The 13,308-nt window shown below is 37.1% G+C and overlaps 1 protein-coding gene across 1 annotated transcript in view; it reads left to right on the forward strand.

Moving 5' to 3' along the window:
* CDH8 (cadherin 8) overlaps positions 1 to 13,308 on the forward strand; it is a gene marked incomplete at its 3' end in the record, with an annotated part of 198,143 nt that overhangs the window by 74,780 nt on the left and 110,055 nt on the right. Inside the window, exon 3 of the mRNA XM_081336154.1 lies at positions 9,479 to 9,598. Within this exon, the coding sequence (XP_081192280.1) occupies positions 9,479 to 9,598 (120 nt within the window). The remainder of the gene's footprint in view (positions 1 to 9,478; positions 9,599 to 13,308) is intronic.

The following is a 13,308-nucleotide window of genomic DNA, read 5'->3' on the forward strand; positions in this document are numbered from 1 at the left end:
CTCACAGACAGACACACATACACGTCTTAGCTTTTCATTCTTCTGGATGAAACAGGACCAACTGATTTGATTGTATTATTGTCATCGTTTTCTTTTAATAGCCAACACCTCTCTCCAGTCTTGTCAACAACACCTGTCCGTGGTAGTTTTCATACAATTAACTCAAAATTGCAGATTCCCTGTATAAATTGTGCTTGTTTTGGGGTCATCTAAACAGAGATGCTGGTAACAGGCTTTGATGGAATCCTTGACCTAGACTAGGAAAAGCAGAGTTAAGTGAAGCTGTCATAAAGCACATTTACAGGTCTGCTTGCTGTAGAATCCTGATTGCGGTGTGTATCTCCTCTCTAGGGCAGATTAGAGGACTTTGCTTTAAGTGTGAACTCAGGATAATTTGTGCTTCCATGCTATTTTTGTGTCCTTTTAATCACTTACCTTTTCCCTTCCTTCTGATACACTATTCTTAAAAGAAAAAAAAAAGAAAATAAGGAGCAACATTTAATCAGTAATCCAATGATATATAACTTGGAATAAGTTGAGATATTGGGTTGTAAATAAATCTGGAAAATTAGCTAACATTTCATATTCCAGCATTTGCAATATATCTATAAAGAATAAAGGCTCTACTGAATGGCTAGATTTCATGGGTGGGCTTTATTTTATTTTTAATTAACATTTAAAACCCACTCATGAATTCTTTTTCTTGCTCAATTACCTGAATAAAAAGATAAGTAACTATTATAGCTTATGTTAGAATTACTTATAAGTAAATTATAACCAATTATAATAAGCAATAAGTAAAATTATAAGGTATACTCATACATAAAACTATAAGCATGTAAGTTATAAGTAATTATAATAAAAGTAAAAGTACATATATTATATGCACACATATATAGTGCATATGCATATATATATATATATATATATATATATATATATATATATATATATATATATATATATATATATATATATATATATATATATATATATATATATATATATATATATATATATATATATATATATATATATATATACACACACATATATAAGCCCTGAGTCGGGCCAAAACAGGAATGAAAGAGTTAATTAGCAAGGTCCATTCAAAAAGCCTTGACAAATACTTAAACATACATTTGCCTTGCCTTCCAGCTAATAAAAGAGAGAAAGAACCCGTGGCTCAGGAAGTTAAAACACTGCCTAATATATAATCAGCCCAGGTTCGAATCTCAGATAAAGGGTATGACTAACTGATGAGAACATAAAGAGTTCGAAATGATCATCTTAGCCTCCCAAATTCTTTATTAGCAATTTGAATAATTTGCACAAATAATGAGCTGTCATAAGTTGACTATGTCCTGTGGATAAGCCCTGAGTCGGGCCAAAACAGGAATGAAAGAGTTAATTAGCAAGGTTCATTCAAAAAGCCTTGACAAATACTTTTGTATGGTTGCTGGCATGCTGTGACCCCATACTGGTCCACGGACCAGGGGTTGGGACCCCTGTTATAGATGCTATTAAATAGCCCCCTAGCAAGAGTAACAGAAGGGGACGATGGTGAAACAGATCTTCCAGTTTTACATATAAGTGTGGATTCACATATTTTAATTAAATTTTTTAATTGGTATCACACTTTTATTATTTTTACAAATAACTCAAAGTGGCAAACATATCAACACACTTTCCTCCTCCTATTTCCCCCCACACTTTCCCGTGAAGTGGGTTGGAGAATAAGAAGCCCAAAGTCATCCAAATGGCTTTCATGTGTAAGACGGGACCTGAACTCATGGTCTCCTGCTTTCTAGCCTGGTGTCTTAACCACCAGACCGAAAAAAGGCTCTCAGTTTGGTTTATGCAATATGCATGCATGCCATTCAACACTTTCTTCCTTGCAATCCTCACTCTGGGATCTTTCCAGATTTGTGGACTTTAGGCAACATGGCTGTCACTAAGAAATCTAAGATGTCTCAAGAGAAGTTCTGGTTGGGGAGAGATTACTAAACAATGACATGGCTTGGGACTTTGTGGGGAGGCAAAAGTGCTAGTGTTAGTCTACTCCAGTGTGTTTTAATGCAACAGACAGATTATTGTGCTTGCAATACAAACCAATCTAAAAAAATCCCAGGTTCAATTGTGGAAAAAGCAATCCATTGTGTGAGATTTATTAAAGTTTAATAAGTCTTAATTATAGCCACAGATTTCCATGTGAATACAGTCTGTGAATAAAACACAAACTGTGGAGAGACATGAGGTGGACTCAGCTGATTACATGCTTAAACAAGAAAGTGACTCTTTTCCTTATATCTTAGCACAGACATGTCAAACACAAGGCCCGGGGGCCGGATCCGGCCCGCGAAGTGGTTTCATGTGGCCCGCGAAGCCATCCTGGAAACAGTGAGGGAACGGCCCCCACTGCCTTGGCCCTGGCCCAGAGACCCTCCTTCCACCAGAGACCCTCAGATCTGTCCCACTCCTGCCCGGGCCACCATAGGCACCCTTGATGCGAACGATGTAGAGCTGGCCACGCCCACCCAGTAGGCCATACACACTCTAGCCACACCCACCCAGTAGGCCACGCCCACCCTGGCCACACCCACCCGGCCCCCTGAGGGCAACTGCAATGCTGATGCGGCCCTCAATGAAATTGAGTTTGACACCCCTGTCTTAGCACATAAAGATTTGGTTCCAAACTGTGTAAGGAGTTTCAACATTATCCAACAGTGTGAAATCATGCAATGAATATTTAATCTTCCAGCCTTCTAGATTTAGCACAATTGCAAGCATTTGTGCTGAACACAGACTGACTGTGTGCTTACGAGATGGGCAGGCTTATAAAAAGTAAGTGATGCTTGAATGGAACAAATAAACTGAAACCTTAACCTTTAGCTGCTGAAGAGTAATATGGGCTATGAAAAATGACACATTTACATTCAACATAAAAAAATGAGAGAGGAGAAAAATTTCAGGCATGAGATTCAGACAGGGAAATGCTGGGTAGAGTGAGACATCTTCAGCATCTGCTTAAAAATATGTAAGATAATATAATATTAAAAATATAACATTGTATGGAAAGTATATCAATTAAAAAATAAATATCTCAGTTATATATAAATGATGTGCGCACACACACACGCACACACGCACACACACACACACACACACACACACACTTACCTACACTAACCCACTATTGCACTCTGAAATCACTTATATTCTCCTACTTTATGGATCCAGAAATTTCTGGCTAGCTACTTTGTGAAGCATCGAGGGGATTTAGACAAGCTTTTTATTATTATTTGATTTCAGTTAGGCAGTTCCTGTGGCAATCAGGTTTATTGCACCAATTCTGGAACTGGAATGACTGACTTGGAAGTAAAGAACCAAATTTTATTCCAGGAAATGGTGCTGAATCCCTGTGGGGAAGCCAAGTCTTAGTGAGATGCTAAACGTGTCTGTTTAGATGTAAGCGCTGGGACTTGTGTCAAAGTTTGTTTGCCTAGGAATGCATATCAGCTTCTGTCCACCAAACTTTCTTATTAATAGTTGTTTTTATTACATGCTAAGCAATGTCATCATTCCTTTTCTAACAGATAGATGTAAATGATATCTTGTAAATGATATTTTGCTAACAGAGCTGGGAGAATTGACTCAGATTTGATTGGGTTAGCTTTTTCTGCAATCAAAATCAAGAGTGACCTGAAAAAGCTAAAGAAAGAACTTTTCTTTCTTTCTTTCTTTCTTTCTTTCTTTCTTTCTTTCTTTCTTTCTTTCTTTCTTTCTTTCTTTCTTTCCTTCCTTCCTTCCTTCCTTCCTTCCTTCCTTCCTTCCTTCTTTCCTTCCTTCCTTCCTTCCTTCCTTCCTTCCTTCCTTCCTTCCTTCCTTCCTTCCTTCCTTCTTTCTTTCTTTCTTTCTTTCTTTCTTTCTTTCTTTCTTTCTTTCTTCCTTTCTTTCTTTTTTTTAAAGAAGGGACTCTCTTAACAATGCAAAGTAAAAGAAACTGAGTGAAGTGATTGAAGAGAAAATAAATGATATTCAGAATCTGGCTGTGGCTACCTCAAGCTGTTGTACCTGGAAATGAGAGAAAGAAAATATGTCACCTTCAAACCATTGGTTTTCTATACAGCAGCTGAACCACTGCCAAGTTCTTTGAAATCTCTTATTATTCATCTAGAGTTTTGTACCCCTTTGATATGATTATTTCCCAAATGCTTGGAAGTCCATTTAATTCTGATAAGGTAGCTTTGCATTCTACAAAGTATTAAAAAGATACTTCAAATAATGTAACTGTTCTAAAATAAAATTATAGCATTTGCCCCTGATTTTTTTACACTGAAAACATAGAGCATCAGCCACTTTACGAATGGAAAAAAAATGTGTTGCAAGCCTATGCCATATATTCATGATTCCTATGCTTATTCATAAATATTTACTATCCCCTTCTTCTGTGGCTCAGCCTTTTTGCAATGCATACAGTCTCACCTTGCAATGTGTTTAAAATGCATCATTTTAAATTGAGAATTTCTGAAGAAAAATCTCTCTTTTTTTGGCTGAGCTTGCGGCAAATTATTACACGTCTTTGAAAGCTATTCTATCTTGGCTGAATTCCATTCTGCCCCTTATTCCAAGAAGTGCAGATCAGTTGGCTTCTCAGTCAAATGTACAAAATTTCTTAAGTTAAATGAGGAATAATTTTTGATAGTTGAAAAACACTACAGGCCTAGGTTTCGTTAAAAGAGTCTCTGTGCCCTTTTTTATTAATAGATTAAAAAAATGATGCTTTTGGTTATTCGTAAACTATAGTTTAATTCGGTGGTTCTCAACCTTTTCTTCACCACGTATCCATAAGACTTAACTCAAAATTTAAATCATAACATTTCTTCAAGCCTTCGCAGACACCCTGTGAGAATATTGTGCCCCCTGCCAAGGGTTCACACACCATGGGTTGAAAACCAACAGTTTGCCATCCTAAGTGTACGTCACGTATCTGGATTTCAGTGGTCATGTTGGTTACAGAATTCTGGAAGTTGATATCGATACAAGGATTTGGATTTTGGTTTAATTGATGACAAGGTTGGGACTAGGGTACTCAGGAAACATAGTTCTTGTCAGACCTTTCCCAGAACAGTCCAACTAAAACAGATCGATTCAAACTGAACAGGGGAGAAATGATTAATTAATAGGACTTGATTCACTGCAGAAAAAGTCAAGGAGCAAGAAGGAGGCCAGCAGAAATCAGTGGAGTAGTTCCAACTGGCTGAATTTCTCAGTCATTTTACAATGTGATCTGGACAACGATCGAAAACCAATTGATTGACATCTTGTATCTGTAGTGTAATGATCTTCACCCTCTGAAGATGCTATCCAAGCTGCCAAGAGTTCTTGCCTGATTTTGTAGTTCCAGATTTCTGAGTTGCTAAGGAGATGGAGATTCTATTGTTCTCTGCTTTGAAGAATCTGGCATATAGTACTGTCTTTTGAGGGGAGCTTTCTGGTATACTTATAAATGTTAACCTTACCTAGAAAGCCAGCCTTCCTTCTTTCTTTCTTTCTTTCCTTCCTTCCTTCCTTCCTTCCTTCCTTCCTTCCTTCCTTCCTTCCTTCCTTCCTTCCTACTACCTACCTACCTACCTTGTCTTTTTCCAATTATTATTATGATCATGATTGGTCACACAGTACACCTGTTGTTTAGACTGGATTTAGTATTTTTATCCACCTATTAGGTCCTTTCCAAGGACCTGCGATAGGCAGATATTGTTATTTAATGGTGTTAAAGGTATTGTTGCGGGGTGTAAGCAATTCCCAAGTACAGCTGCAATTTGTAATTGACTGATCTTGATTTTGTCAATGTCCATAGTGTTCAAATGGTTTTCCAGATGTTTTGGAACTGCACTCAAGCTGCCTATGGCTACTGGCACTACCTTTGCTTTCTTTTATTACTGTTGTTCTACTGTTAATTGCACGTCTTTGTATTTTGAAATTTTCTCTAGTTCTTTCATTTCTGTTCTCCTGTCACTATCCAAACCTTTTTGTCTTTCTTGTCAACAGGTGTTAAGTCTGGGGTATTACGTGCAAGGGACTTATCTGTTTGAGTTCTAAAGTCCCAAAGCTTCTTAATTTTCTATTACTTTCTCTGTTTAATGATCCCATCAGTTTTTTGCTTGCAGGCAAATGATATTGGGCACAAATAACCAGATCGACATGTGAAGGGTTGAAGTTGAGTAATTTATTGCATTATACTATAGTGCAAAAATCTGGCCAGACTGCTTTGTCTTGGAAACAAACAGACAATGTTCCATGGAACTTAGAGGAGGAGGGCACTTCTAAGCCTTTTGCAGCTGGGCAATGACTCAAAGCTATTTCCCTGTTTAATCCTTCCTCCTTGTCTGGCTGGTAGTTCCCCAACAAACAGTATTTCTTGCAGATTCCAATGCACCATTGTTGCTACTTTGTCATGCTATTGTTTGTAGTTAGTTGGTGTGATCTTATAGCAGCTAACTATATGGTCCACTGTTTCTTCAGCTTCTTTGCAGAGGTGGCATTTTCTGTCTGTTGCTGTTCTGGCTTTTTACATATTTGTTCTCAAGGCTTGGTCTTGTGCAACCAGAATTAGCTCCTTTTTCCCCCTTTCCTGTTCTTAGGTCTGCTTGGCCTGCTTTTTTATTTATATACTCACCAGGTGATACTTTCCTCGCCATGTTTCTTTTCCATTCCTCGTTTAGTCTTTCTTGCAGTCCAGTTTGTTGGGGATGCTCTCCTTCATTTAATGTTATAGTACATCTTCATTTCTTTGATCATAATTTAATCATTTAATTTAGTTTTTGTTGTATTTTGTTATATGGCTTGCGGTCCATCTTGAAATATTGTCAACAATCAATTTATCATGGTCATCATTGCTTTTGGTCACTTCCTTGCATCAGAATTAGAGCCAAAACAGAGACTGCTTTTCTCAAAACAAAGTTACCAGTGTTCCAAAATCCTTATCTTAGATGCTGTCATTTTCAATCGTAAGATGGAACTTAGGAGAGACAAAATTTTAATCATGATATTCCAGCTGATGTATTTCCTTGGTAACTTACTAGCCTGGATGTGTTAGTCATTTTATTTTGTTCTGCTTTTTGACCAACCTTGTTTTTGGATCTGCTTAGGTTTGTACAGATCCATGTAGATTTCTCCTGCTCTAAGTCTGCCCTTGTTGATGCTTAGTCTGTCTATTTCTTTAGATCTTCAGGAGATAACTTTTTTGAACTTTATTTGTATTATATGGCTTGATGATCTGATGCAACAGGCTCTCTCATTTTAATTCCCAAACTGTTCAGTGTGCTCCGTGGAGCTTACTGTCTGCTTTTTAAAATTTTGACGCATTTTTCAGATTAGCCTTTTGATTGTGGAAGAGAGCGTGGCTTTAAAATATTTTATTTATATTGTTGAATTAACATTTTAGGATACAGCACCTCAATGTTATATGTGCGGTGGATTTAAAAAAAACACAAAACCAAAGGATGGTACATAAATATTAGGGCTGCAGAAAGCCTCAAAGGGACACTTCACTTTGATCAAAGCAGACTTCTAAGCTCTTTTGCAAAGTGTCACAACACGCTGCTTCTAATTGGCAGAGCAAAGTGAACACTATGCTTTGCTTTGCCTGTCCAATCTGGTTTCTGGACTCACACACCACATGTGCAAAAGCCACTTTTTGTGAAGCAAGGGAACCCCCTTGATCAAGGCAGATTGGGCCTGTCTTGACATATCTAATGGAAGCATCAAGTTAGTGTGTGTTATTGCCTCGATGCAAAAGATCTCCTTGAAATAAAACAGGATAATTGTGTGCAGCCTAATAAATAAAATTAAATCAATCAATGCTTGCATCATTGCACAAGGATAAACATTTTACTACCGAATCTACCATCATTAAAACAAGATTAATACAATATTTACCCTGTACAGAACCATATTGGTACAATATTAAGAATGGATATATATCTTCCAGGAAATGGCCATCCTGCTTTTTTATTCTGTTAGTATAATTACTGGAAAAATTATATTCATATTTGAGCTTCTAATGGTTTGGGAGCTACCTGTGTGGATTTTTCTGTTTCTTCTTTGATGAGCTGATGATTTTTTTTCTTTATTTTACCTAACATTAGTTAATTCCATTATCAAAGACAACATGAAAGAGAACCACAAACTAGATTCTCCCTTACCAATTTGGGAGTTCCTTACAATTCTTCCTTGGACAGAAATGATGGCTTCGAAACATTTCCTGTAGCCAAATTAAATATTTTTTTCTATTAATTTGGATTCCACCTCCCTCCCTTCTTCCCTGAAGCACTCTTCCAGATTAGAAAACATTCTTACATATCCTTACAGGCTTTGCATATTTGAGATACTCAAATTCAAATCTGGGGAATTTTGGAAACCCTTCCCAAGTCTTTCTCATTCTTTCTTGGTTTCTTGGTTTGTTTGGAAGTATGTTTCAGGTCACTGTCTTGCTGAAAGATTCAACTGTTCCATCATTTGAAATGAGAGATTTAGATAGATAGATAGATAGATAGATAGATAGATAGATAGATAGATAGATAGATAGATAGATAACCTTTATTGTCATTTCTTTCCCCTATGGGCACATTGGCACATATTAAAAATGAAAATTAGTTGCTTTCTCTCAAAGTGTACACATACATAAAACATACTATATACAACATAATGTATGGACCCACACCCCTACATATACATAACAAATAAATATGAAACAATGTCCATCTTGACTGTATAAAGGAAGGAGGAAGCTTGAGAGTTCACAAGGTTTATACTGTATGGAATGAAACTATGGCTGAATCTGGATGTTCTGCTATGGATACCTCTGAGCCTCCTCCCAGAAGGTAACAAGGAAAACGGGTCGTGAAGAGGATGTGTCGTGTCCCAGACAATCCTACGGACCCTGCTCAAGCAACGCTTCTGTGCTATGTCCTGGTTGGAAGGGTGGGAACTGCCAATGATCTTTTTGACCATCCTCACCACTCTCTGCACCGCCTTCCTGTCCAAAGCAGGGATGCTTCCAAACCAGACAAACTGTGATGCTGTATGAAAGGATGCTCTTGATTGTCCCACTACAGAAAGTGGTAAGGATGAGGGAAGGAGGATGTGCTTTTCTCATGTGACACAGAAAATGCAGGTGCTGCTGTGCCTGCTTCACCAATGTCTCGCTGTTGAGTGACCAAGCCAGCCTACTTGTTAACTGCACACCCAGGAATTTGATGCTGGTAATCATCTCTACAGGTGATTTAGTGTCTCTGAATATGGATATTTCATTCTGTTCACTCCTTTCTATTTTGTTTTCCTGATTCCAGGTAGTCCTCACCTTACAGTCTTTTGTTTAGTGACCAGTCAAAGTTACAATGACACTGATGTTTGGGAGAGACATATGAAATCAGAGCCTTGAACAAAATCCAATATTGTTTCTTTTTGTCCTTAGGTACATACGTTACTAAAGTGACAGCCACTGATGCAGATGATCCTGTTTATGGAAACAGTGCCAAGCTAGTGTACAGTATTTTGGAAGGACAACCTTATTTTTCAGTTGAGCCACACACAGGTAAGTGTTTCAGAATGTCAACTGACTTTCATATGTGATATGGGGGGGAATGCTTCCCCAATGCTGTTTTGTGTCCTGCATTTAAACATAATGGGTGGCTGTTAACATCAATCAATATGTAGAGCATAAATAGGTGACTCATTATCTCACCCTTCCATCCAAACGGACTGGCAAAATAGAAACATTAAAATGAAAGAAAGATGTTTATAAATTTTGTTGAGGCAACCAAGGTGGTGAGAGGAAAAAAGTAAACAGCTCATTGTAGTCAAATAGTCTGCATTGTGAAGAACAGGAAATCATTTTGGTAGTGTTTGTGAATGCAAATTCTTTTCACAATCATAAAACCTAAGTTGTGTTACTTTTATGGAGGCAGAAAAGTTCTGTTACTTTTATGGAGGGAAAAAAGTTGTATAGACAGAGATAGGTTATTTGTTATTTTATTGATTTTTATGGCATTCTTATGTTATCACGTGTGATTATAAAAATAAACCAGTTTTCTAACTTACACACAGATGTAGACAAGATGAGGTATTGAGAAAATATGTGTTTTGCACCCAAGAAGACACTACATTGTTAACCTCTGACATCTCCGGTTTGAAATGATAAATTTATCTTTTTTTATTAATTGGTTTGAATTATATTCTAGTAAACAGCTTAAGGCAAGATATTCATTAAGATTTTCCTCAAGATTTTTCCCCATTTGTGGACTTTCTGCAATAGTTCAGTTTTAAAGTTTGGCTCAGTTTTGTGGCTGAATATCTGAATATGCCCAGTTTTAATCCAATGCTTTAATTAATATTAATCAATATTACTGCTAAGCTTGTAAGCCGCCCTGAGTCTTCGGAGAAGGGCGGGATATAAATGGAATTAAAATAAATAAATAAAAATCAATATTCTCATTCTAAATCTTCTCAAGGGGTATCATGAAATGCGTTTTTCTCCTAGCCTTGGGGAGCCTGTCAGAGTAGACTCTGGAACTCTTGAGCTAAGGACTTCCTTTGTATTTCTCTCACATTAATATTTACAATTTGGTAACAACTGTGGAGATCTGTGGGGGTTCACACATGACTCCAGGAAGCATTGTGTAGCCTTCAGCACTTAGGATATATACTAGGCTAGATGAACCAAAATAACATGGTTCAAAGTAGGTTCATGTGCCATTTTTAGCAAACAAAGTCTTGAAAAAAGTTATAAACTCTTCCTGAAGGTTTTAAAATCAAAGGGAGAAGAAGAACTAACAGGAAGCAGTGGGAAGGTAGGAGATTCCATAGTACGATGAACTAAATGGGGAGGGGGGGGAAATGCAGTTTCATATTTTTAGATTCTAGATTTGGCTGAGAATGAGAATAGATAAGGGATGATTCTTTAAGATAAAAGTCCCCTATCTTTGCACAGTTTTTCCCTATACGCAACAAGAAAATTTGAAGTTTACCATTTTCATCCTGAGAGACGATGCAAGTAATGTTGCAATCTATCTTTAGAGTTCAAGGAATTAAGTCAGAATTGTTTTCTCCCCCCCCTCTCTCTGGATTTGAGGATTTGAGTGGGAGGAGGTTTTAAATACACAGGGGGAGTTAAATGTGCAGAGGCTGTGATGTTTCTTATGCACAAGATGTCTATGAAGATGTTTTCTCTCTTAATCTCTCTTTGCATACATACAGGTATGCAGCTTTTTTTAATACATCCATTCAGGAATTGCATTGCAGGAAACAATATTGTGGAACTCTTTGGATTCAAACGGCCTTTCAGCTTGCCATAAAATTTTATGCCTTCTGTTCTTCTTTTAAATGGTTCAGGCATGGATAATTCTTTCTTGGCCTCTTACACGTTTGTGTGTATGGGTGTGTATATGTGTGTTGCTATATTTTATTTATTTCTTAGTATTTTATACTTAGGAATTCCTTCCTTCCTTCCTTCCTTCCTTCCTTCCTTCCTTCCTTCCTTCCTTCCTTCCTTCCTTCCTTCCTTCCTTCCTTCCTTCCTTCCTTCCTTCCTTCCTTCCAAATGGCCTCTTCAAATTTCAGATGAATACACAGATATTTAAAATTGGAAGAAACGAGAGAAACATGAGGCCTATTTTCTTCCCTGACGAATGACATTCTTGAATTAGAACATCTGACTAATCAAAACATAATACATGTAAGGTACTTCAGTCTTCTTTGGAAGACAATTTTGTGACATAAAATTCAGTCTCCTGCTAGTATAAGAAAATTTTTTGGTTTGTTTAGCGATTTATTATTATTCTTTTTTGCTGTTCATCCCACCACAAGACAACTGTAATATACGTTTCTTGGATATATGTGTTTCTTGAATAACAAATTGTTCATTTTTAATGCAAGATACTACATACATACATACATACACACACACACATGTATATGTATATGTATATGTATATGTATATATATGTATATTTATATTTATATATATCTGTGTGTGTGAGTAAGATAAGCAATTTGCTGAAAAAGTGCACCTTTTTTTGATAATGTGAGCACTTTTCAGTAATAAGTATGATAATAAATAATATGCATCGTGAGTGTTTTTAGGAGGTTTTACATGCAGTTGCTGGAAAACCAGAACTAAATGATCAAAGGGGGTAGAGTTTCCAGCAGTTTGTGTCACTCTGAATTTTAAACTTTCCAGAGGCTTCCATGCATAAAACATATAAATGTTCTCACTGTCTCTCTGAGAAAGTAGTTTTGCAGATTTTATAACATCCATGTTCATCAGAGGTGAAATAAATACAGAGAATATCCAACAACGGTGGGCAGATCTGAGTGACAAAGTAGGTGTTTACAAACAGAAAGTCTCTCTTTAAGGCTGTGCAGTTCTCATCCATATCAGTGAAAGAGAATTTGTTATTATTATTTTCTTTTTCCAGAGAGAAGAATTTCAAAGAAAAGCATATGAGAGGAGTATATATTCTTACAGTTAACTAGTGGCTGAGAGGAATATATGACTATCTTTTCTTTTACTATAGAAAAACCTCTCTCGCGAACTCTATCCTAACTAGCTGTACTTAAGTCACAAAGAAAGGTACGATAAGGAAACAAATTCTTTTTTTTCCTTCCTGACATTGAGAAGTGCAGATGGGTGGCAGATTTACCATATTAGTGTCTTCAATTCCAAGGTCACCCAGCTGGATTTGTGCCAAGACGGGTCTAGAACTCACAGTCCAGTCAGGTGCCTTAATCTCTACACCATACACATACACATACTAGAAAACCATGGCCTATTGGATCCTTGTTTCCTCATTCTGCGGTTTTTGTTTTCATTCTGGAGACATGCATTTGTTTCATCCTTCATTTCTTTATCTCTTTTGCTATTTGTTCTTTTTCTCTGACCCCAGAGACATGCATTCCTCTGCTTCTTTGTCTATTTTTCTTTTCTCCTTCTGTGCCTCCGTCAGGAGACCTGCAGATCTCCCCTCTTCTCTCTCTCCATCCTTCACATTATGTGTTCTGATTGTTTGATCCTGTGATTGTACAGCCCTGACCTAATCAGATTATGGTTCTTTCCTCCTCCTTGTACTTCCCAAACATTTCCTCAAAATAATTGGAGCGATATACCCCAAAATAACAAATTGGTTGCTCTGTGACCATTTATGGAAGAAAATATGAAACTGATATGGAGACAGGCTGTGATGAGTCTGTTTTCCTCCAGAGACAATGACTAACAGAATTTCTACGTAAAGCAGACATGTCAAACAC

Source organism: Vipera berus, assembly GCF_964194415.1.
Source record: "Vipera berus genome assembly, chromosome: 10".
NCBI classification, from domain to species: Eukaryota; Metazoa; Chordata; class Lepidosauria; order Squamata; family Viperidae; genus Vipera; species Vipera berus.